The 24,148-nt window shown below is 36.4% G+C and overlaps 1 protein-coding gene across 4 annotated transcripts; it reads right to left on the bottom strand.

Moving 5' to 3' along the window:
- Nucleotides 1-1,894: 1,894 nt before the first annotated feature.
- SERBP1 (SERPINE1 mRNA binding protein 1) lies at nucleotides 1,895-17,547 on the bottom strand. Of its 4 annotated transcripts, none has more exons than XM_028102530.2 (8): nucleotides 17,117-17,547; nucleotides 13,302-13,452; nucleotides 12,491-12,631; nucleotides 12,289-12,378; nucleotides 11,597-11,716; nucleotides 8,801-8,978; nucleotides 5,449-5,622; nucleotides 1,895-4,119 (listed from the first exon to the last, which is right to left on the bottom strand). In XM_028102530.2, the coding sequence occupies exons 1-8, from the start codon at nucleotides 17,427-17,429 to the stop codon at nucleotides 4,063-4,065; spliced, it is 1,224 nt and encodes a 407-aa protein (XP_027958331.1). In that variant the 5' UTR covers nucleotides 17,430-17,547; the 3' UTR covers nucleotides 1,895-4,062. The 4 variants fall into 4 exon arrangements, with proteins under 4 accessions (XP_027958331.1, XP_027958333.1, XP_027958332.1 ...); XM_028102532.2 differs by having other exon boundaries at nucleotides 11,597-11,671; XM_028102531.2 differs by having other exon boundaries at nucleotides 12,289-12,360.
- Nucleotides 17,548-24,148: the final 6,601 nt, after the last annotated feature.

Below are 24,148 nucleotides of genomic sequence, written 5' to 3'. Positions count from 1 at the left end.
ATGTTACAAGTTATATAATCTTTTTAAAAACATGACCATCTTTACTAGAGGCTACCAGGTATCTTGCCCTTATTTTGATTATAGAAGAGGTAACTTGCTTTAATACACTTCTAACTTCACAACTTCCCATGGGGTAGGATGATTTAATTTGTACCTAGAACTAAACCTTCACTTAAAAGAACTCATTATATGTTGACCTGGGAATGATAGATCAGGAGTCAAGAAATACTTTCTACAAAGGGACAGATTTTTAAGATTTGTGGGCTACACAAATAGCTTTTAACCCTTTAAAAATGTAGAAGTATTCTTAGTTCATTTAGTGTACAAAAGCAGGCCAAAGGCTGAAGCTTGGGGACTCCTAGCTTGGATATAGAACTTATACAATACTCATTTCCAATGCTATCTTCCTGAGGCCAAAATCTTGATGGCTTCAAGATGTATCTCTACATCCTAATCATTTTCTGAAATTAAGCCTCTCATCCTTTAAATTTTTTAGATTCTTTGGTTTAGTGAATTCCTCTCAGCCTGAAACAAGCTTTAGTCCTCCTACATCTCTATTTATCTAACCTAAAAATCAAGTGGGATTTTTCAATGAGAACACATCCAAGGTAAACCTAGGCTGAGCAAAGAAACCACCCAAATTTCTAAAAGCTGCCAGTCAATATAATCTTAATGCTAAAACTTTGACAATTTTGCAGATCACATCAATAAACTAGTTCACTAATTACTAGGTCTGAAAATCTGTTGAGATCATTTTACAACTTGTCACTAAATATTCTGTAAAGTGTACCACTAATCACACTCTGGGCTTTCTCCAGTTAATTTGGAGATGTGGCAGCTTTAGACTTGCTAAACAGGTTAATTTCAAAATTACAAACGTATAGGTTAAAATCTAAGTACTAATTTACTTTCTTTAGCAAGTACAACTTAAATGTACCTGGACAGCCCAAAATTTACATACCAGTTACTTCAAATTTGGGACAGATGGCCATTAATATACCTGATATAATCTTACCTTGAAGTCTGTATCATTCAGGTTCCAGCAGCTTCACACTTGTTTTAACCTTTTAATACTTGGTTCCTTCCACACAGTACTAGTGCTCTTAAAGATGTGTTTTAAATATCCAATACATATTTAGACTTTGTATGCAACTCCCTAATGGCACAATAAAATTTTTCTATTTCAGTGCAATGACCTCTAGCATTTAGAAAAGTAATAAAAGCAGAATGAGTACTTACTATTCTGCCTCCAAACCCGTATCTAGAAATAAGCCCCAAATATATTTACAACCCTGGAAATGATGTGTCTTGCTTCCATGTTTAAAATAAAACTGAGTAAATTAACTAGATATATACCTACTCCACATTTTAAAATCTTTCCTAATTCCACACAGATCTCCAAAAACTATTTAACTAAAAAAGAAACTAGATTCCAATTATTTCAATGCAAGCTGAAAATGCCATCAACTCTGGCATTATTCCCTTGTAAAAGCATCAAGATAAATGTTCACTAAAACATTAAATCAGCCACCACTATTATTTAGAGATCTGTATTAAGGGATTTTTTTAGTATTATATCATTGGTTTAAAAAAGAGTGGCATTCAGTATGATTAACCTTCAGGCTCAAAATGTGATTTGCTAAGAGAAATGCCAACTGCCATGTCAGTCCTTGAAATTCATTTTTTAAGTTAAAAATTCAACTTTCTAATTGTAGTAGGTTTCATCCCTTCCAAATGTGATCCAATGTCCTGATTTAACAAAAACCCCACATAAAATCTAAATCTAAGGGGGAAAAATGAAATACGAACATTATCTTGGGGGTGCACACACAGGTCAGAAAACACATAACGATAAATGGGCTCCTATTTGATTGTTTTCATTACTTTTAAGAAGTGAGCATGAAAATAAAATCTTTATTTTCAGTTATTACCCACCAGTAAGAGAAAGTTAGGTTCACAGTTTTAGCTCTTGACACAAAAGTGAACTAGGAGGCAAATTTACATCCATCAGATACAACTAATGGACCAACTTTTTAAAGTTCAGGCTATCTTGAAAGCTTGCAACATACCAGATATTGCTGTATTCTCTAGTGACAGAATGCCAGCAACAGCTGACACTAAGTAGAACTTGTGAAGTGTTTTTAATAGGAGGTGTTTTCTCTATGTTGCTAAAAACCAAGGTTTATATAAACATGTTACATGTTTGGAAACAAGTTAAGATACTTGAAAGTCTAACCACAATGATTTCGGAGTGTGTATGTTGCAATCTCAAGAGGGGTCAATAGTCCATATGGACTAAATTAATACTTGCCTCTGGGTAGCAGGTATGTTTGTAAATATAAAATTATATTAGACATTAGCACCAGTGCAGAACATGCTCAGCATCATAAGATCCAAAACACCAGCACAAAAGTTTATCCATCATTAAAAACCAATTACCTCATTCCTAAGATGTCAAACTAGCAGGTAACTAGATTAATAAATCTAACCCAAATGAATAACTCTTGTACTGTACAATTTCTCTTTCAGAAGTATATGGGAGAATGAATCAGCTAAATAGAAGACATTTTATGATTTAAGATCTTCAATATTTCAAAACTGGACATTACCATACACAGGTAGAAAATACTGAGTGAAAAAAGATCTTTGAAACTATACATGAAAATTCCTTTCCTATTTACTAATAAATGTGGCATAAGATTTAAAAAAAAAAAAAGATCCTACAAAATCTGTGTGTTGATAATTCTCTCCATGAATGTTTTAGTAAGTGGTGATGCTCCCATTCAAGGAATCCATTAACCTAATTTTCTAATGGAGGAAGAGGTAAAAGATACTTATCACTTTCTGTGGAACAGTCATCGATCAAAATTAACAGCAATATAGGAAATTCAGAAACATAAGATTTTTGGTTTATATTTCATGGACGGTGCTGCTGTTCCAACCTTATAAAGTAAAGCTGTCTGCTTTCCAAATTCCAAAAATTAACATACTCCCCCATCTTACCATACAAACCAGTGCCCTTTGGTTTCTTTAGAAAAAGGAAGGATTAAAGGGTTGTTGATTATGGAAGATCAATTTTGATTTGGGACCTTCCATACACACAAATCATACTGAGTGGCCAGGCGCTTATTTTACACAACAGTTTAAATATTCCGCAGTAGCCAAATCAATTTGTTCCACCCACCCTTTGGAGGGGAAAAAAACCCAACACCCATAAAACTACTTCACTTGATATGATGTGTATCAACAATAAGTAGCTTAAACTTCCACCAATAAGGTGTCTGGTCTGGTTTTTAAAATGGGAAAGTCACACATTTTAAAAGTAAATATACTTGAAATTGTGAGTCAATTATAAATTTGAACCTAATGAACCATGCAGGAGCAAGGGTTAATAAACCAATGTGCTTTGAATTTGTTCAAGTACTGATATTTCTGTATATAAAGATTTAGCATATATAACAGCTATCATGAGAAGTGAAAAAAGGTTTTCCCCAGAAATGAAAATATTAAAACTAAGTTAAAATACATAAAGTAGTATTAGTATTCCACACAGCATAAAATTTGACAAATCAAAGTTTACATGACCCAGTTGACCATGTGTGAAAATGCAAAGCAGGTATTAAAACTGATATCATGTCCAATATTTAAAACCAGTTTGTAATTGGGAGAACATCTAAATCCTTAATTAAAAAACACAAATGAAGTGAAAGCTTTAAACTGGTACACACTGTTCACACCTATATTTCAAGTTTGGAAATGCATATTTGCAAGCAGCAATACAAAAGTATTCATGAAGAATGCATAATCTCTGAAAATTATGAAAACATCCCTGCTACCAATACATTTCTAAATACAAAACTGACTACCATATTGTTACTTCTGTGTAGCGAGAGAAGTTCATTTTCAAAACAGATAAAATTCAGTCTTTAGGTGTGAATGGTATGAATGACAGTCTTTTTTTTTTTTTTTTTTTAAATTCTTAAGTCGTTTGGGATCCTTAAGCATGCAAAACCTCAGATGGGAGGGTCCACAAAGGAACCAGGGTTGTCTTAGGGCATCCAGTTAAGCCAGAGCTGGGAATGCCTCAGGGTCATCTACATCAGGAGCAGAAGCACTTGACTGAAAAAGAAACAAATCAAAATTAACAATTCTCAAATCTTGGACTGCCAGTGTCTACATTTACACACATAACTCTAAAATACTAAGTAAAAACGTGTCAAAGCTTTACTGTTATGGATCAGGACTATAATTATTTGCAATGAGCCTTGTCCTGAGTGTCTATCAAGACCTATTCCTTAATAACATCTTGAGTTTAGTTTTCTAATAAATCACATAAATAGATCCACATGGGATTGTATGTGGATTCTTTTTTACTATTATTCTCCTCACTTGCTAAATAAAAATGGCATCAATTTGAAATTCAGCCAGCTAAGAAACCTATTACGTGATTCATTCATCAGTGCTAGAAAGGGACCCAACTGCTATTTACACTTAAAGAATAACAACAAAAACATATTGAAAGATCCATATACACAACATTGACCTTTTAAAAAACCTGATGTTCGGAGGAAGAAAAAGAAATCATCACCCCATTATCATCAGCAACTATAAAAATCTGTATTAAGCTACCACTATAATCAAACATTGACAGACTTCAATCAAGCAGGTAGGACCCCAATTTGCGTATCAGGTGTTGAGAATTCAGAAGGACATCATTGTTTCCTACCCAAACCACAAGAGACAATGAACTAACCTAACCCGAAGGTTACTGCTAATACTTAAATAATATCTAGTCATTAACAGCATATACTTGGGCATCAAAAAGATCATAGTGCAAATTTATCAATTACCAGGGCTTCTATAAAAATATTTAAGAACTGGTTTTGTGTCATACACATTGTACAAAGCATTAAATTATAAAAGTAGGACAAAAATGAACTCAGCTCTCACACTGTAGTAAAAAAGAAAAAAAAAAAATCAAGGAAAAAAAGTGCCAATCATCCAGTTAGTAGCACACAATTATGGACACAAATGCTATACTGAGAACTACAAAAGTAGCAAAGAGTCTAAGCAAAGGAACTAGACCTCAGCCAAAGCCAAGAGTTAACTTGGTTCCCTGTACCTAAATTTCCTCCTCTATAAAATGGGGCTGTCAATGTAGTAACAAGAATTAAATGTAATAGTACATAAAATACTTAGCACAGCACTATGACCAGCACCTAGTAAGTACTCAATAAACAGTGATAATACAACTTTACTAGCAGCGCTATTCAGTTAAGTGCTTTAAAACAAAAATACAGCCTAAAATGTAATTCAAGTTCTTGAAAGTATACCTACTTTTTTCCCCTTCTAATCCTACCCTCAAAAGGACTGTAAATCACTGCTAGGGCTGATTACTTGAGAAGAGGTCCTCAAATTACTTGAAAAAGTAAAAATTCTTAAAATTACCTTGTCAGTTCTGCTGCCACGGTTTGGACGTCCACCACGCCCACGGCCACCTCGTCCTCCCCTGCCACCACGTCCTGGGCGGCCAAGGTCTCCAAAATTGATCTCCAGCTGAGACGTTATATCATTTGCTGGCTTCCGGAAATGATGGTCCATAACCGAATCTTCAGCATGAGCCTAAAAATTTAAGAGCAGGCCATGGAGTGATTAATAGGAAAGCAACACTGCAAATTTCTAAATACTGAACTTTCTCTTAATCTGCACTTCATGTGAACAAATGTATCAACAAATAATAAAAACTGCCAATGCCACTACAGTTAATATGTAAGGCTTGGGGATCAGCTATAGTGATCTTAGAGGAAGAACCCCTTTCACTTTTAACTTTATAAGCTACAGTTGATACTGGCAAGTCTTAATTAAAGGTATATAATCAAACAACTCAAGTGGCTGGGCCCCATTTGAAATCTACCAAATCATAATCTTTGGGAGTTAAGTCTGGTAAGTACATTTTAAATATGTCCTTCAGATTAGATTCCAGTATGAACCCCTGATGAAGACTTTTGGATAGGTGGCATGTGAGGTCTCTACTGGTGATAAATAATGAATCACTTTTTAAGTTATAAAGAAAACCCTGGCTCTGTACTCTTCCAAGTATTACTTGGGAAAATAAAACTGTATAGGGGCGCCTGGATAGCTCAGTTGTTAAGCGTCTGCCTTCCACTCAGGTCACAAACCCTAGGGTCCTGGTATCAAGCCCCACTTGGGCTCCCTGCTCCACGGGAAGCCTGCTTCTCCCTCTCCCACTCTCCCTGCTTGTGTTCCCTCTCTTGCTGTGTCTCTGTCAAATAAATAAATCTTTAAAAAATAAAGAAAAAGAAAAAAAATCACATATTAACTTCTCAGAATGCTTTTCTGTTCATATGCAACTATTCTGTGTTCTTCCCTATAAATTGGAGAACTACAGATTCAAGTGAAACAAAACTTTACATCAGAGAACCTTGAAAAGCCAAGCACAAATAAATCCAAGCCTTAATTATAGACTGGTAACCTTAAAGTTAACATGTTTGTTAAATCCAGATCCTCCTTTGTATTTATATATAACGTACACCACCCCACTCTGAACAAAACAAAACCCAGTTTTACACTGCTTAATTCCTAATTTCTTCCTGTATGTTTGTGATGAGTAAGTTTTAAAATCTTCTAGTTGATAACTTTTCTTACACTACTTTATGTTTTAGTTTTTCTGAATACCAGTATAATCCTTTTCCAAAGGAATAAAGATTTTGTTCTTTCTAAACCTTGTAACGCTACATCTGTAACTATCCCTGAAAGTACCAATAAATTTTGTACTTATGTACTTACGTTTTCACCCTTTAATCATCTAATATCCAAATTAATTGTCATTCCTCAGTGCTAGGCCAACCTAATTTAAAGGCAGCAGAAGGTTCTTCTTAAAACAGCAGTTTTAAATTAATGTTTAAATGTAAATCCACAAAACCACCAGCAAATTAAAATCAATTATATATACTAATTGTTTAATTTTTAAACGTTTGCTATTGCAAGGCAACAATACCAATTCATTAATTAGAAGCGTTTTCTAAGTTTCTAGAGCACAGAAGAAAAAAAACCTAATTGATATACTACTTAAACACCTCAAAGGCTTTACTACAGTAATATAGAGGAAGTCTAGATGTTCAGGGAACATCCCTTTAAAGGCAGCAAATAAATCTGCAAAGTTTTTTTTTCTTTTTTCCTAGAGCAGTGAAATGATAATCAGGAAATAAGAGCTCTGGCTTCAGCTCTGTCAATTAACACCTTAATTCAGTTTTCCGTTTCTAAAGTTTTTTATTTTCCCTAACTATACTTATTTGTTTTGAGGATTAGGATACGTAAAGAGAAAGCACTTAAATATACAACAAACTTGAAGACCTATACATATTCAAAGACAAAACCATATATGCCAATAAGGTCAGATCTAAACAGGTGAACACATCACAAAGGCAACATGAATCCAAACAAATAAAAGTGGCTTGGTAAGAAAAATATCCTGGTTTCAAAATTATTCATAACCAATTTCACACTTTAATTTTCAAAAATTTCTAATCATATATCTTATTATATAATAATTATTTCTGAAAAGCTCATTGTAAGACTATGATACCTAACCTGATGTCTACAAAATGCATAGAGACTTCAAGGCAATTAATGAATTATGTAAAATATATCAGTATTTTGTGAATGTGTCTTGTTCTGGAGAAAACAGTTCTGTCAAGACCCCAAAAAAGTTACAGATAATTGTGTCAAAAGTGCCTAAATACATCTTTTTCATATTAACCTAAGCAGTTTAATCATTAGTACAAATTAATCTCCCCAAGATGAACTTTCATGGTTTCTTTAATCAGGAATACTTTGTTTAACCCAGATACACAACACAACTTTATGTGAAAGAATTACCAAAAAAATAAGCAAAAGCATTCAAATGAAGCAAAATATTTTTTTCCTACAGGACTTGGCACTTAAAGCAATGTCCCCATTTATATTATTTTATGGAGTCAATGTTGTTTAAAAAAACCATCTATAAACCTAGAATAATATTTAAGTCTCTTCAACCTTGATTTTATTTCAAAATGTCCCAAGTTTGTGTCACAGCTATTTAAGAAAATTAACATACAATAGCTCATTGAGTCTTTTTATTACAGGTTGCCTTAATAACATTTCAATTTAACTTTATGACTAAAATCTCATACTTGCACAAGCCCTAAATGATGTAGCAGTGAGCCATTCCTCTAACGACCTGCCCCAGGGACTGTTACCAAATCAAAAACCACCAACGTGTCTTTTTCAAATATTTTCATTAGTAAATTAATTCGCTGGTTCTTGTAAGACATCAGTCCTCAGAAAGGATAGCATCATTTATTGAAGAGTCTTGATCTTTACAAATGACAAAGGCAGAGTTTGAAAAACTGAATACTGATGAAGCCACTCTTAGCTTAAACCACATGAAAATGCAAATCTTTCAAATGATTCATAGGCAAGATTTTTAAAAAATACTACAACTTTGAAAAGACCTACCTTAAATACTAGTAATGTATTACACACAACTGACTGCTTTCCAGAAAAAACAAAACCACCACATTAAATACACTGTGGATGGACTGACGGACTACCTTTCTTGAAATACATGGTAATGCAGTTTATTTTCCTTTCTGAACAGTTTATCTACCCCAAATGATCCTACGTAAGTAAAGCTTTCATTTTTTATAAACATTATCCATGTGATATTTTAAAACAGGAAGTATAAATATAATTCAATACACATTTGAACATTTTCAAACACCACAAAACTTAATTTTACCTCTTCACTCTTTGACTTATGAAGAACAAATCCCTTCTTCCACTGCCCATCAGCACCTTCATTTGGTTTTCGGATATTAAATTCTACTTTTGCCCGGTCCTTATTTTGAATAGCTTTCCACTCATCCAAAGTCATTTCTTTTGGACCCTCTTCCTTTACTTCTTCAACTTCGTTCTCCCTGTGAAAATATATTTGTTTTATAGCTGGTAAGGGGTTGATAAAATCATTAACTTATAATTATAAGGAAGAAGTTAATATTGGCTTATTGATAACCTTTAAGAGATTATTCAAGGACAAGAGGATCCCAGTCTTCTGTCACCCAATGGCTAATACATAACTTGGCGGAGGCTAGGAATTCAGTGCTTATTCAATTAGTCAAAGCATGGATAACTGAGAAATATACAATTCAACTTCATAAACTATGAAATCAACTATCAGTAATAACAACCTTGAACTGTCTTTACCCAAAATACACATTTCTTAAAGCTATACTGCTTTAAAACCATACCCTTATGTGATTAAAATATTTAACCTAGCTTCTCCTAAAGCACTTTTAATTTCCATAATTTCCCACAATATAGGACTTGTAACAAAAATAAAGGCAGTCATCTAGGATGCCTGTGAACAACCAAAAAGAACTGTTCCTTTTATCAACACTCAATGGCAAAACAATTTTAAAAGCAAAGTTCCCACAAATCCAAAATCCTGTATACTCCAAATTTTCAAACCAGCCTGTATATGGACAGGAAACTGCGGTTCCACTAGTATTGGAACCCTCCACAAAACACAGTTTCAATACTTAATATGAAATTAGTTATTTCCAAATACAATTCTCAGGATGTAACTTATATACAATCCTTTTCCCTTTTTATAAAAACAAAGCATGGGCCCAAGAATCCATTATTTTGGTCTAATCTCAACTTGCAATTGTCACCAAACAAGTTGTTTGCTATTTTGGGAGACCTGCTTCCTTCCAAAGATAGCAGGTGATTCTGTTAGCCTCAGAGCTCAAATATCTCCGCTCCATGCTACTCCTCACTGTTTGACAAATCCTATCTTAAAACTGCCAATACCAAGTTTACATTTAATTAGTGAGATCTTGGCTATCAATATCGAGTCCAACTCTGTCACTTTACAAATGAGAAAACGGAGGGTCAAAAAAAGGTCCTAGTTATTCCCAAGTCATGACATAGCCAAGAATAGAACTTGGCATACCTTTACCACGTCATGAAACCACAACACCTACCTTCAAAGGTTGTTTTAAGAATCAAATGGAACAAAATAAAAGTTCTGGGAATATGTATTAAGGGAGTTAATCAAAGTTCAGCCTGTGCTTCTTAAATTTATATTTCCACATGCAAGATTTAATGCTATATTCAGATTCCCCCTACTCTGGAGTAAGACTAGAGGCTGCTCTAATGTCATCATCTTGATCTTCTTTAGCCCAAATATCCCCAATTTCATTCCTGGGTCCTGAGAGGAAGATTTGTTTGCAATATGTTGTCAATACATCATTTCTTCTGATAAACAGTTATAATCTTTGCAAATCACTCTTAAGGTGATTTAAATATAGGCTCTTTTATTAAAGGAACAGTTGTGTTGGGCACTGTGAAATACTTCTGTTACTCTAAGGTTCATTTCAGTTGCCCATCATAATTTCATTGTTTAGCACTCAAAATTCTAACTTCATATTACCCCATGTTCAACATATCACTTAATACCATGTATTTTTATCTAATAGTGAATCAATTGTTATTCCTTCTTCCAACAAACCTATGGAATATATTATTACCAACAGTGGTTCACTATAGGAGCAATTCTTGGAGAAAAAGCAGAAAAGCATCCCCTCCCTGATTTAAATAAACTCTGATTAAGAATTACAAACCCTAAATAATTGGTAATTTAATACTTTAAACCACAATACTGTAAGAAATGGCCAGCATGTAAGTTCTGCTTGGGTTGATGGAAACTAAAGGAAGGCATTAAATTATTTCTACCAGCGTTAACGTGTATATTTATAATTCCTCCATCCTTGAATGAAAACTTCAAAACCAAATCTTATACTTAAAAACTCTGAAAATGAAAAGGATTAAGAAAGCCAGTGAATTAATAACATATTCTGGCCCTTGCTCTCCTCATACATTTTAAAATAAGCCAATAAGGCTATGTTCCAATTCTATGTTGATGGAAAAAGAAAAATTCAGAGAAATTAATTTTAAAATGGTCACATTTTCTAGTTTTAACTGTCTCAAAACAAAATTTATATAGTAAGAGTCCAAAGTACTTTGAACAGTGTGTTCTAAATTCTCTCTCTTCTGACAACCATTTGGTCAAATTTGTAGAAACCCCCAACTTTAGCTTCCAGTTCCCACCTATTCAGTGTCTCTGGACAGCTATCATCACCAGGATTATTCATTACAACTTCTCTACCAAATAAGATATAGCTAAGTAAAATGCAGGACATCTTATTCCTATTCTCCATTCTCAAGTTAAATAGTTAATTTTTGTTCTTAAGGTAAACAGGTATTAGCAAAATAACGTATTTTCCTTATCTTTTCAAAGATGACAATGATAATTTCAAATAAAAATAACCATTTCCATTTTTTAAACCATTAAAGCCTAATATACGAATGTGTAAAACACTCTTCTAAATAGATACTATTTGAGGAATTGGGTTACAAGCCTATTAAAAACCATCAAATAATAGCATTAAACCTATATGTTATTTTCTCGGTAGAAACCCAGATTGCTTCCAATGCTGTGTGTGGCATCACCACTGTACATAAAACCACTTACTTATTTTCAGTGTCTGCAACTGGATGTTCTTCACCTTCAGGTGTTTCCTCAGTCACATTTGATTGATCCAAGTCACTGCAATTATAAGATATTTGTTTCTGAATGTATTTTGGGGACTCTCTAAGGAAAAAAGAAAAAGAAAATCATCTAGGTCCATTTACATGTAGCTTAAGGATTCTTTATACAATTTTAAAATCTTCACATTCTAAGAGTCTTTTCTTACTAAATTTACTTCCTAGTAGACGTCCAAGAGAAAATAATTCAAAAATGCATACTGATCCAAGTTATATTTCAAGTACTTTATTCCAAAAGTAGCAGGACAGAGTAGCTTGCTTTAAGACAAAGCTTCACCAGCCTATCAAATTTTTGTAATGACCACAAGGGTCAAGAGCTACAATAGGAACTATTAAAGACAGAAAATCAGAATCCCCAAATAACTTAAATGTAGGGTTTCAGGAAAAGTTACATAGCCATATGAAAAGAAAAACATCACATTTATTTAAATATAGAAAAATTGGTCATGTGACATGCTGTACTCAAACATATCCAACAAGATATTGTAAGGAAGTAGCTCTGAGATGAGAGCATCTGTTCTTGTCCTAAGGACAAGTAAAATTTAATAGTTATGGATAAAACTCTAATAAAGCATAAAATCTTATTTAAATATTATTTTTAAAAATCAGAATACCAACGTTAATTCATCTTTGACAGTTCCCCAGTTGTGAGATCCGCTACCTCCACGTTTGTCCTCATGCTTCAGGCCACTGTAATGTGAAAAAGAACTAACAAAACTGAGTTAACATAATACTCTTTAATTCTAGAAATTCAAATTTTGTTTTATTAAAGAAGTAGATTCACATGTAAAAATATAATAAAAACCTATATAAGACTTACGATCTATCACTTCCACTATGCCTATCAAATTCACGTTTGCCACGAGAATCAAATCCATCTCCTCGGCCCATTCCACGTCCACGGCCTCCTCGACCTCTTCCAAGACCACCACGGCCTCGGATAGGCCGGTCAATAATCGGTCTACAACAGATAAAAAATATCATATACTTCCAAGGTTTCCAGGGAAAAAAAGGGGGGGAGGAATGCATCCAAAGGCTCAAATGTAAAAACATATTTACTGGCTATAATTCAATGGCTAATTAAACACACGTTTTAGAAAATTCAAAAACAGTCTCCTTCTAAACACTTAAAAGAAATCAGAACTAGGAAGCTCCCCCCAAAACAAGAAAATTATTTTTGTTTTCTCTAAAACTTTACTACTAGTGCCTATACTTTTTCATGATTATTCATATTATAATCCAGTAAAACCACTACACCTTACCAATACACTTCTAAATTAAACATATCTAACATGCATAATGAGTGAATAAACGCATGTAACATGCATAATGAGTAATCTGTTTTGCTATAAACAATTACCCAACAGAACTTTCCTGCTAACATCTAGGGATGCCAAGGAAAAGAAACTGACCATCGATTCAACTGAAGTGTTTCATTACCAGAAATCCAAGACTGAACACTAAAAATTGTTACCAAAATGTTCATAGTAGAACAATGAATACACTCATATTTCTCTGATAAATGTAACCAGCCACACTGCTACCTGGCAAATTATGCCCAACTTATAGCCTTGTATTAAGATATGACTCTTAAACTAACAAAACATTAAGAGATTAAAAAAAAATCTTGCCTATCAACTGAAAATTCTCCTCCTTCACCCTTTTCTTCAAGTGGCTTTTCAAATCGTCGTTCACGAGGTGGTCGCCTTTCTGGTCTCCTGTCAATTATTTTCCCTTCACCCTGCAGCTGTTGATCAGGTCTTCTTCCAACACGTCTTATTCCTGAAATGATAAATAACCTGCATAAGCAAATTATTTTTTGCAACACAAAAAAATTGGCAGACCACTGAAAGACCAAAAAAAAAAAAAGTTGCTATTCTTTCAATCTAGTAACTAGCACTTGCTGAAGAAGGCAAAAACTGGGCATCTCTATAAAGTGTAACAAAGTACCTGAGAAATTCCTATTTAAAGACCAATAAATGTTTCAAACTTCTATTTAGTTTGCCAAATTATGCCTCCCCCAAGGAATCTCTGTAACTGACTTGAAAGTCATCTGGGTAGCCATCATTCCTCTTTTCAAAATGCCACAGTCTCTTAATTTAAAATTCTAACTTTTCAGAAATTTTAGGCATGCTACATTTTGGCTTTAAAGATACCAAAAAGATTAACACCAGTAGCCATTCATTAATAATATCCAAGCAAATCAACACACTCACCAGATAAGGGCCCTCAAAAAAACAGTGAAGACCACACCATTTTACATGATCTGGAGAGAATAAAACTACAGCAGAGTAAAAAGAGTGATAGTTTTATAAATCACAAAACTGAAAGGGAAAGAGCATTGAGGATTACATCTCCATAGTTTCAAACAATTAACCAGAAAAAAGGAGTTTTCCTCAATTAGTTTTTGTATATGTAGTCACATATGCATCCATCCATATCCACACACACACACAGTAAAAAAAAAAAAAAAACAAAACATACTGCTATGCAACCACTAGGAAATAGTCGTTTTATTATAAATGGATATTTTTTTTTTGCCTTAACACGTATCTTTGTTTCCAAAGAATCTTTAAAAACCACACACACACACACACCCCTTTAAAAACAGTATTCAAGAAATAGAAACTTGTGGCACTAAGTAATGGCTGAAGCATTTACTGATTTCCCCCTGTATTACTTTTTTCCTGCTAGTGTCTGAGGCCCACAAAGGCAACCAGTATGCATTACTGGCCTTAAGGATAAGTAGATAAATTCATGACTGGAAAATTTCAGGTATGCTCTAACTCCCAAACCATAATTTCTGACAAAGTTAAAAAAAAAAAAAAAAAAGGCTGAGGAGTTGGTTTTATAACAAAATCTTAAATTGATTCAATGATTCTAAGAAAGTGACCCACCACCAGGATGCACCCCACATTCATTTTCTTGTAACTAAAGTCAAATGGTAAATATCAAACTCATAAATGAAATTTTAAGGTCCATGCCACATAAACTCTGACAGACCACAAATGTTAGATCTTAAGGCATCTTAAACAAATGTTGTCACAGGTATAGCATACTGGGGTGGAGCTATGGAACCACTCTTTATAATAATGATATCCAAGCCAAACACACCCAAATGTGAACAATGGCTTCCTTCCCCACCCAATATTCATTATGCTTACAGAGCCTAAAAAACTTACTAAATAAATTTACCCAATGACTGACATTTAAAAATTCAAGCTTCTCTTAATCTAGTTACCTGCACTTGCAAACTCACTTGATTTTCAGTAGATTCCAGGCTTTGAATAAAAAAATTAAAAAAACACCTTGGTCTACACTCTTAGTGAAGTTCTGTGGTGTCAGTTCTCAAATTCTTCAAATGGACAAAAGACAAGCTACAAAACTCCTATAATATTAAATACATATATCTAAGGTATGTCTAGTATTTGCCAGCACCTATATCCAAAGGCAAAGAACACATAATCAGGTAGCAATTCTTCCCACTACAAGAGGTAGGGAGACTTTTTCCAGGTCTATATGTCTCCAATGCCCAGAATGCCGACTGACAGGTAGTAGAATCTGAAAACGAAATCCTTCTCATTCAACATTTTTCCATATTTATAAGCTTATGTTTTATGCAATTTAAGGTTAAGAGTGCTATATGTATTGCTGATCTAAAAAAGATGGTGATAGCTAATATGGAAGTTCTCCCAAGTAAAGAGTACTGAACGTTGAACTCTGTCCTGGTTATAAATTTATGAAATAATTCCCCACCTGTGCAGCTTAAAATACTAGGTTCCAAGTTAAAATCTTACCTCCTCAAATATGGGCTTTATGATCAAAACAACTGAGGGGTTTAAACCAGGCTTCATGCTTTGAGCATTAAAAATGGGTGAAACACAATTACCTGATACACTTTAGATTTATACATTAGATTCAATTTTTTTCACGCACTTTTTTGATTTAGTGAGATCAAGGAGGTAAAACTGAGCAAAAATCATAAACAACACAGGCCTGTGTTCCTTAACGCAGAAAGTAAATAATTATTCAACTGTGCTACAGGTTGCTTTAAAATTTAAGATGACTGAACAGATATTTGGTCTAAACGATGTATACAGGGCTTTCCAACACTCCTACCTTGAGCTTCTCCCCAACCTGTAATTTTAATACAAGAACTCTTTTGTTTTATTCACCACATAGGTTCTTCATTCCAAGCATCACAGAAGTTCTTTATTTAAAAAAAAAAAAAATCCTAAACCAAAACCTAGCACCATTGCTGTGATTTTTAAAATTAGTTGAATGCTACGGAATTCAACGAAAACTCATGAGAAACAACTTCTTTCAGGAGCACGTGGCAGTAAAGGCTAAATTCAACTTTCAACATAAAAAGGCAACTTTAAAGATCCAGTCTTAGGATCCTACACCTACTTGCTACTGATCACGTACACTTTTTATCCTCAACTGTTCTGCTTTTTCGTCCACCACAAAAGACAAAACAGTAGTAAGAAAATGCAAAAAATCAGCCTCAAAACAATCCTGTGAAGTTTACAGGGACCTCTGGAAGCAACTATTACCCGCCAATGAATCCCGACCATGCTTCACGCACATGTGGAGAAAAAGCTACACTCAAAAGAGCTCTGCTGTGGCAAAAGTTGTGACAGCCTCTGCACTCAATTCACCACGAGGCCCAGGCCGGGCCACCACATGAAATACTGAGTGCAGGACGGGGGGGTTGTCGGGAGAGGACGAGCCTCAGGATTTCCCGCAATAACTAGTCTTCGTTCAGAATTCCCGCTTCTGCTTACTACAGTGTAAGCTTCTCAAAAGCTTAATTCACTCTAGCAAGTTAGTCTTTAAATATTTGAAGGAATGAGAAGGGACAATAAGGCACATGTGGCACCTGAAACAGTAGCTCACTCCACAGAACCTCGAACTACCTCAGGTGCAAACTCCGACTCCCAGCTTTTCAGTGGGGGTACTCCGCGCCATCGTGGGACAAGATGGCAGGAGAGAAGCCAACCGCACCTCAAAGCAACACGCCGAGGGAGAGCTCTGAGCAGGAAGCAGCTGTTACTCCGTTAACTACAAAAGCTTCAGTAAGTGGCCAGCCTGCCCGAACCTCGGTCCATGCGCTTGCCCGCCAAGGAATCCGGCGGGAAGGCAACAGCCTCCCAGGATTGCGAACACGCTCGAGGAGCAGCTTATCTCTGGAGCACGCTCCCCCGCTCAGGAACTGAGGCGGGAAGGGGGTGGCTCCAGGATCCTTGCAGGTGGTTTCAACTTGGGGCTACCACGCTCCCAGCACCTTCGCGGGACCTGGCTTTTGTCGTGGGGGTAAAACGTGAGGAAATCGGAGGCAAACTCTCCCGCGGACCCTCGGAAGTCCAGAGGCAAGTGGTAGCCTTAAGTACCCTCGCTCCTTCCCTCCATCCCGGGTCTCCCCCACCTTCTACCACAGCTTTACCTTCTTTCTTAAGCGCCACGGGCGGCTGCGTCTCCTCTTTCTTGTCAACCACGCCAACGCTGGGGGGCAACGGGTTCTTGCGGTCTTTCTGGGACTCTTTACGCAGCTGTTTGCCTGCCGCGGTGGAGTTGGTCTGGGCTGCGGCCTGAGCTGCGCTCTTGGCCCCAGGGCCCCCAACGCCGCCCCCGCCGGCTTCTTTTTTCTTGTTCTCTGCTGCCTTCAACACCTCAAAGGGGTCCGATTCGTCGTCAAATAACTGGTCGAATCGGTTGGTGACCACGCAGCCGAAGCCTTCCTGTAAGTGCCCAGGCATGATGGTGGCTCGCCGGCGCGTTCCTCCACGGATTGCAGCGGGCCGCGCCGAGCCAAGAGCGCCTGCTTCAGCTCTTCCCACAAGATGGCCGGGCCGAGAGAGGGGGGTCGTCTTCTCTTCCGGCGCCAGGCACACATCCGGGAGCGGCCAGCGCCGCACGGCACTATGGGGTATGTAGGCCAAAGTCGCTTCTCTTGAGGCGTCTCCCGGCGCCAAGACTACAATTCCCAGAATGCACGGCGTGACAACTCTTCGCGCGCGCCTAAGAGGCGGGACCTCACGGAGGGAGTGGAGCGTGCGAGCTGAGGGCGGGGAAGCGCGGTGGTGGGCGGAGTCCTGCCACCTGCTCTTGCCACCCTCAAACTCTCTGGGTCTTCAGCTACGCCGAAAACAGGAAAACGTGACGGCGTATTTCGCTCGCGAAAGTTCTCTGTCTTCAGTTTTACTCACCCCGCCTCCATTCCTGGACTAACTTTCCCCACCTCACCGGGAAGGTCAAGGTGACTAGATTTTACAAGTGGGGACTCGCAAACTTCCAGGGCTGGAGCGTTGCTGAGGTACCCCACTGGCCTCCCGATGGCAGGTCCCGATCTGTTCCAAGTCCCTAGCTGCCCAGGTGCTGGAGTCGCCCTCTTGCACCGCCAATAATGAATCGAGACTCTTCTGTTTAATGTGAGGAGGAATACGCTTTCTCTCGCGGGGATACGAGCTCGGTTAGCAGAATTAATCGAAAAGACAGGTTGAACTATCGCAGGGGAGTGTTGCGCGCCTTTCCTGGGTGTTGCGATGGGTGCTTTAGGGAAGTCAATCCAATTGTCCATTAGTGTCCGGCAAGCTAAGGATTAGGTGTTAGTAAAATGTGCTCAAGAAATAACATTTTAAAGCATCCGAGTGTGCAGGGTGCTGACAGATGCAGTGAGGGGAGGAAAATATGTCAGCAAATTAATTGCCGTTACTAAAAGCATTGATATTAATTGAGAATATTAAGGTCCATTAAGGTAATAGATGTCAGTACACATTCAAATATATTTGGTAACACTCTTAAGTGTTTAAATATATCACCATAATTTTTCAACCTTTTCCCATTTACACAAAGTAAAAAATGCATCTCTATGTTCCAGGTGCTATGAATAATCTTAATCTCAACAACAACTTGTTAGGTAGGTAGTTTCCTCTTTTCACAGCTGATGAAACCATTTCAGAGGTGAAATGAGTTACCAAGTTCACACCTCTTTAAGTGCTAATACGAGGAGGTAACCCAGTCTTCTAACTCCACAGTGAGACTGTTAACATCAACTTTTAAATCCAAACTCTGCCTTCTGATAGAAGTCAGTCCAGTATTAATTATTTCCAATCTTTAATAAGATTTAAATATTGTTGCATGTCAGGCAGGGTATGTAAACATGGCTGAATATAATCTTACCAATTTCTGAGATTTTAAATCAATTCCTTAACAGGGAAAATAAAAGAGTCATAGCTCAGGCATGTGGCAGCAAGCCTGGTAGTTTTCTAGTTTCTAACACCAGCCCCACTCCTCAAAGTCACTTATTTCTCTGTTGCCTCAGTCCCTGCTACACACACTCCCGTTCTACACACACACATCCCACCCCCTTCCACAAGCTCTGATTCTTGTGGCTCCCACCAAGACAAAAGACAAGGAGTTTTTGACAGTACTCTTTATGCCCCTTTGAAAATACCTCAAGGGCAATGTCCATGCTTTAACAAACCCTTCCTCTTTACCATGGCCTGTTAACATTTGCATCTTTGAGACATCTGCTACAGCTCCTCTTTACCTCTTTCTGGCCACTGCCACAACAACAATAATGAGAGCAAAAACTTGACATTTTACTATGCACTTGGTGCACTTTACATGTTTGATTCCATTTCACTCTTTTATCAACTCTCTGAGAAAGTTCACGTATTCCCTTTTTAAGGTGAGGAAAATGAAGTACAAAGAGACACTAACTGGGGCATGGGGTAGGCCTATCCTTAGTAATTTTTATCTTATGTACAGATCCTCTGTTTCCTCAAACAGATCTTTATGACCACCAAGTGTTATTACAATAAGAATATTTACAGTAAGCTACACAGAGGGGAATTGTGTGGCTATGAGTTTCTGAGGTTTACTTATGCTCCTTAGAGAATTTTACCTACTAATATAAAAATAAGGATAAACATTTGAGGAAAAGGGGAGAAATTTCTAAGTACTTTCAACTTCCTTCTCTCCCTTTCTTCTCTCCTGGAATTTTGGTTAATCTGGGAAGGTTTTAAAGCCCACTTTTAAAGTATACAAACAAAGCTCAAAACGGCAATTCTTTCACACCTCACAATCAGTTATTATTTTATAAGTAATTATTTTCACTAATGTTTCCTTCTCCTAAGAAGTTAAAATAGTCCTTGAAAATAGTTAGAAGTTCCTGCTGCTCTCCATAGAGAAAAATATTGGCTGAATAAACCTCAAGGGAGGAGGAAAGGAGACTTTTTGGCAAATCTGTTACAAATCAAAGGCTTGAGTTGTAAAGTGACAAGTGATAAGACACCACTGATCAGCAACGTAGCCTAAAATATCAGGACTCTAGCAATGCTTGAATCACATGTTGTTCTCTGAAAAATATTCATACAACTTCAAAGTTGTATCTTTAGCAAGCTCTCTAAAGAGTTTTCTAGCGATAAATCCTGAAAACTACCCAAATATCTCGTTTAAAATGTTGAATGCAGTTACCTAATGTTAACGAAACTGAGAATAAGAATATTATACATCCTTCCAGTCCTCACTGTAAGGATTTTAATACTCAGTTCTCAACCACATTACAACTTGTTTCTACCCATTTCTTAATAATCTCAATCACTTATCATTGTTGTTAAATTAAAATAATAATTGCTTACAACTACTGTAATTGGAGCATTTAAGATGCTCTTGACATCTTGTGCTAAGTTCCTCACATGCATTATTTCCTTTAATTCTCAGAACAACATTATGAAGTAAATAGTATCATGACCTCTACCTCCCTTTTACATATGGGGAAACTGAGGTTAACTGCCTCTCCCAAGTTCACCTTGCCTGGAACAGTTCAGGAAGTCTGACCTCACAGCCTGGGCACCCAACTATTACACTCGTGAGGGACATGGCAGAGGGAACAAAGTCTTTCAACTTTATATTGCTATTACATTTTAGCAAAGTAAAACTATTATTATAACACTTTGGGGGCACTAGATATAGGCAACACATAAATGTAAATAAAAGGCTCTAATTTTTAGTGCACTCTAAATACATTGTGCATTTTTAAAACAAAAGCAATAAAGATGGTACTTTTGGAGAAAGGGGCAAATCCTCTGTGTCTGAGAATGCAATGCTAAGTATAAAATTGCAAGTCTGTGCTCTTGCTAAAGTTAGAATATCAAGGCTAAAAATAGAAATATTACACTCTCTATTTTGCCACCTCAAAACTTACTTTGAAGTTTGATCCTCTTAATTTTAAACTTCCCTTCCTTTTATTCTCCTGCATTGTACTCTTAAAAAAAAATTTACTGAGATATAATTCATACGCCGTATATAATCCACCCGTCTGAAGGGTTCTATTCAAAGGTTTTTGGTATACTCACAGAGTTATGCAACTATCACTACTAGCTGATTTTAGAACATTTTTATCACCCCAAAAAGAAAACAATACCAATTAACAATCACTCCCCATTCCCTCCACCCGCAACCCTAGGCAACCACTTATCTACTTTCTGTCTCAGATTTACCTATTCAGGACATCTTATATAGGAATTATATAACATGTGGTCTTTTGTGACTGGCTTCTTTCACTTAGCATAATGTTTTCTGGGTTCACTCATATTGTAGTATGTATTAGTACTTTATTTTGACTGAATAATATTCCATTATACAGATAGACTACATTTTAATCATCCATTTACCAGTTGATGAACATTTGAACTGTTTCTGTTTTGGGACTATTATAAGTAATGTTGTTGTGAATATTTGCTTACAGGGCTTGTGTGGACATGTTTTCATTTCTCTTGTATATATATCTAGGAATGGAGTTGCTGGATTATATGGTAACTTTATGTTTAACATTTTGAGGATCCAAACTGTTTTCCAAAGAGGTTGCATCATGTTACAATCCCACCAGCAATTATGAGGGTTCTAATGTCTCCACATCCTCACGAATGCTTGCTTTGTCTGTCTTTTTGACTGTAGCCATCCTAGTGAGTGTGAGGTGCTATTTCACTGGAGCTTTGATTTGTATTTCCCTAATGGCTAATGATGTTGACCATCTCTTCATGTGCTTATTGGCCATTTTTGTATCTTCTTTGGAGAAAATCTATTTAGGTTCTATCTGGTATACTTATCTTTTCATTATCAAGTTATAAGAATTCTTCATATATTCTAGATTTCAAGTGCCTTATCAGTTATATGATTTGTAAATGTTTTATCCCATTTTGTGGGCTGACTTTTCACTTTCTTGGCAGTAACCTTTACAGCATAAAAGCTTTTAATTCGATGTGGTCTTTTGTGGTGAAGTCCAATTTATCCATTTTTCTTTTGTCACTTGTACTTTTGTTGTCACATCTAACATGACTTTGCCTAACCCCAAAGCACAAAGATTTACATCTGTGTCTATGTCTTCTTTTATCTATTTTCATCTATGTCTTCTTCTAAAAGTTTTATAGATTTTTTTATAGTTTTAGCTTTTACATTTAGGCCTATCAACCATTTAAAAATAATTTTTTGTTTCGTGTATTCCCCTTCCTTTTTTTCAAATTTTATTTTATTTTATTTTTTTAAGTAGGCTCCACACTCAGCGCAGAGCCCAATGTGGGGCTTGAACTCACCACCCTGAGATCGAGACCTGAGCCAAAATCAAGAGTTGGACGCTTAACTGACTGAGCCACCCAGGTGTTCCCCCCACTTTTAATTTAAATTAATTTTGAATATGTCAAACCAAAAAGAAGAACTTTAGAAGAAAAACAAGATACTGTTATTATTCATCTTATTTACAAAATTTTTATTTTGGACATTACGATAAATAGCAAGTTTTTAGGCTTAAATACATCCAATGAAGTTCCAAATGCATCTGTCTAAACCCCTTTGAAAATAGAAAATATGGTTCACACTTAATACTATCTGTTCATTCTAAGAATAGACACTTAATTCAACAATTATTTATTAAATAAATACCCAGCTGTGTGTCAAGCACTATACGGAGCCCTGAGAATTCTGTGGTGAACAAAACAGGCAAGGCTTTCATTTTCATGGAGTGTACACACTGGTGGAAAGAAACAAAGAAAAAACAAGCAAATAGATACATCACTAAGATTATTTTCAGAATGATAAGTGAGAGTGTAATATGAGGGAGGGTCAACTTTTTGGATTACATGGTCGGAAAGTCTTTGAGCTGAGGTCTGAATCAATGACCAATAGCACCAGCTTTGCAATGATTTGAAAACACAACAAAACAAAACAGAAGGAACAGTGAGCAAGACACCAAGAGGTAGGAAGTAGCTTGTAGTTTCCAAGATAAAAAACAAGAGTAAAACCAAATATCTCTGAGAGTCTATAGGCAAATGAGCACGTTTGGGATGACAAACTGGAAAATAGTTCCTGACGTGAATACAAACTTAATTAAGACTGTGTATGCCTCCAGTTTCCTATTTAAAGAGGAATCCTCAACTAATGTGGTAATAAAGTTTAAAATTTAAATGAGGAAAATATTCTGTAATCAAAATTAGTGTTTGTTATTCTAAAGAGGCCGGATCAACACATTCTTGAATTTTAACCTGATGCCTTAGGCATTGAGGACAAAGGCATTCCCTACTTGATCCACCTTAAGGGGAACTTAAGGCATTTCTTCTTGATCTAATGGGAACTTAAGCATTGCTTTTTTTTTTTTTTTTTTAACTAAGAGAAGGTCACCCCCTCTCCATACTCCAACTGTTGTTGGCTTCTGTGAAGTGGATTAGAGGCAACAACACCAAACAAAAATTGTCGGCAAAAGCCTTCTTCATAGTGATATCATATTTATCAGGAGTTACCATAGAGCTGAGATAGAATATATCTGGGTGTTATCCCTAAAACTGAAAAATTAGGAGAGATAATTATAAGCACAATGCTCAACCATAATAAACACTTAATAAATGATAGCTATTATCTCAATAGCTTTGGCTGATCTTCAGTGATAACTACTCTTGATTGCTAGCTGGAATCTCTTAGGTTTCTGCAGTTCCCAAGGAAACAAACGGTAAGGGTGAAGGAGATGAAGCCTCCATGGTTAATGTTCACAGGAGGAGATTATATGTAGAAACTTCGGAGCAGGGGCGCCTGGGTGGCTTAGTCGTTAAGCATCTGCCTTTGGCTCAGGTCATGATCCCAGGACACTGGGATGGAGCCCCACATCGGGCTCCCTGCTCAGCGGGAAGCCTGCTTCTCTCTCTCCCTCTCCCCCTGCTTGTGTTCCCTCTCTCGCTGTGTCTCTGTCAAAAACAATAAATAAAATCTTTAATTAAAAAAACAAACAAACAAAAAACTTTGGAGCAAGTTTCGTGTATGCAGAAATCTCAGGTTAGGCACAGATCTGGGTGTGAGGGCTACGAGCTCTTGCGGCCCACCACCACCACTGGGAGGTTCTTCCTTTCTCTAGTGCCAACTTTGTAGAAATTCTGTTTGAGTTTATTAAGGGTATTCCTTTTAAATTTTAATCTGGAGTCTCTGATTG

This window comes from Eumetopias jubatus, unplaced genomic scaffold (assembly GCF_037043125.1).
Source record: "Eumetopias jubatus isolate StellerSeaLion01/CBP00866 unplaced genomic scaffold, mEumJub1_p1.0 scaffold_4, whole genome shotgun sequence".
Lineage (NCBI taxonomy): Eukaryota > Metazoa > Chordata > Mammalia > Carnivora > Otariidae > Eumetopias > Eumetopias jubatus.
The sequence above is the reverse complement of the archived record's forward strand: the minus strand, read 5'-3'. Positions and strand labels throughout refer to the sequence as shown.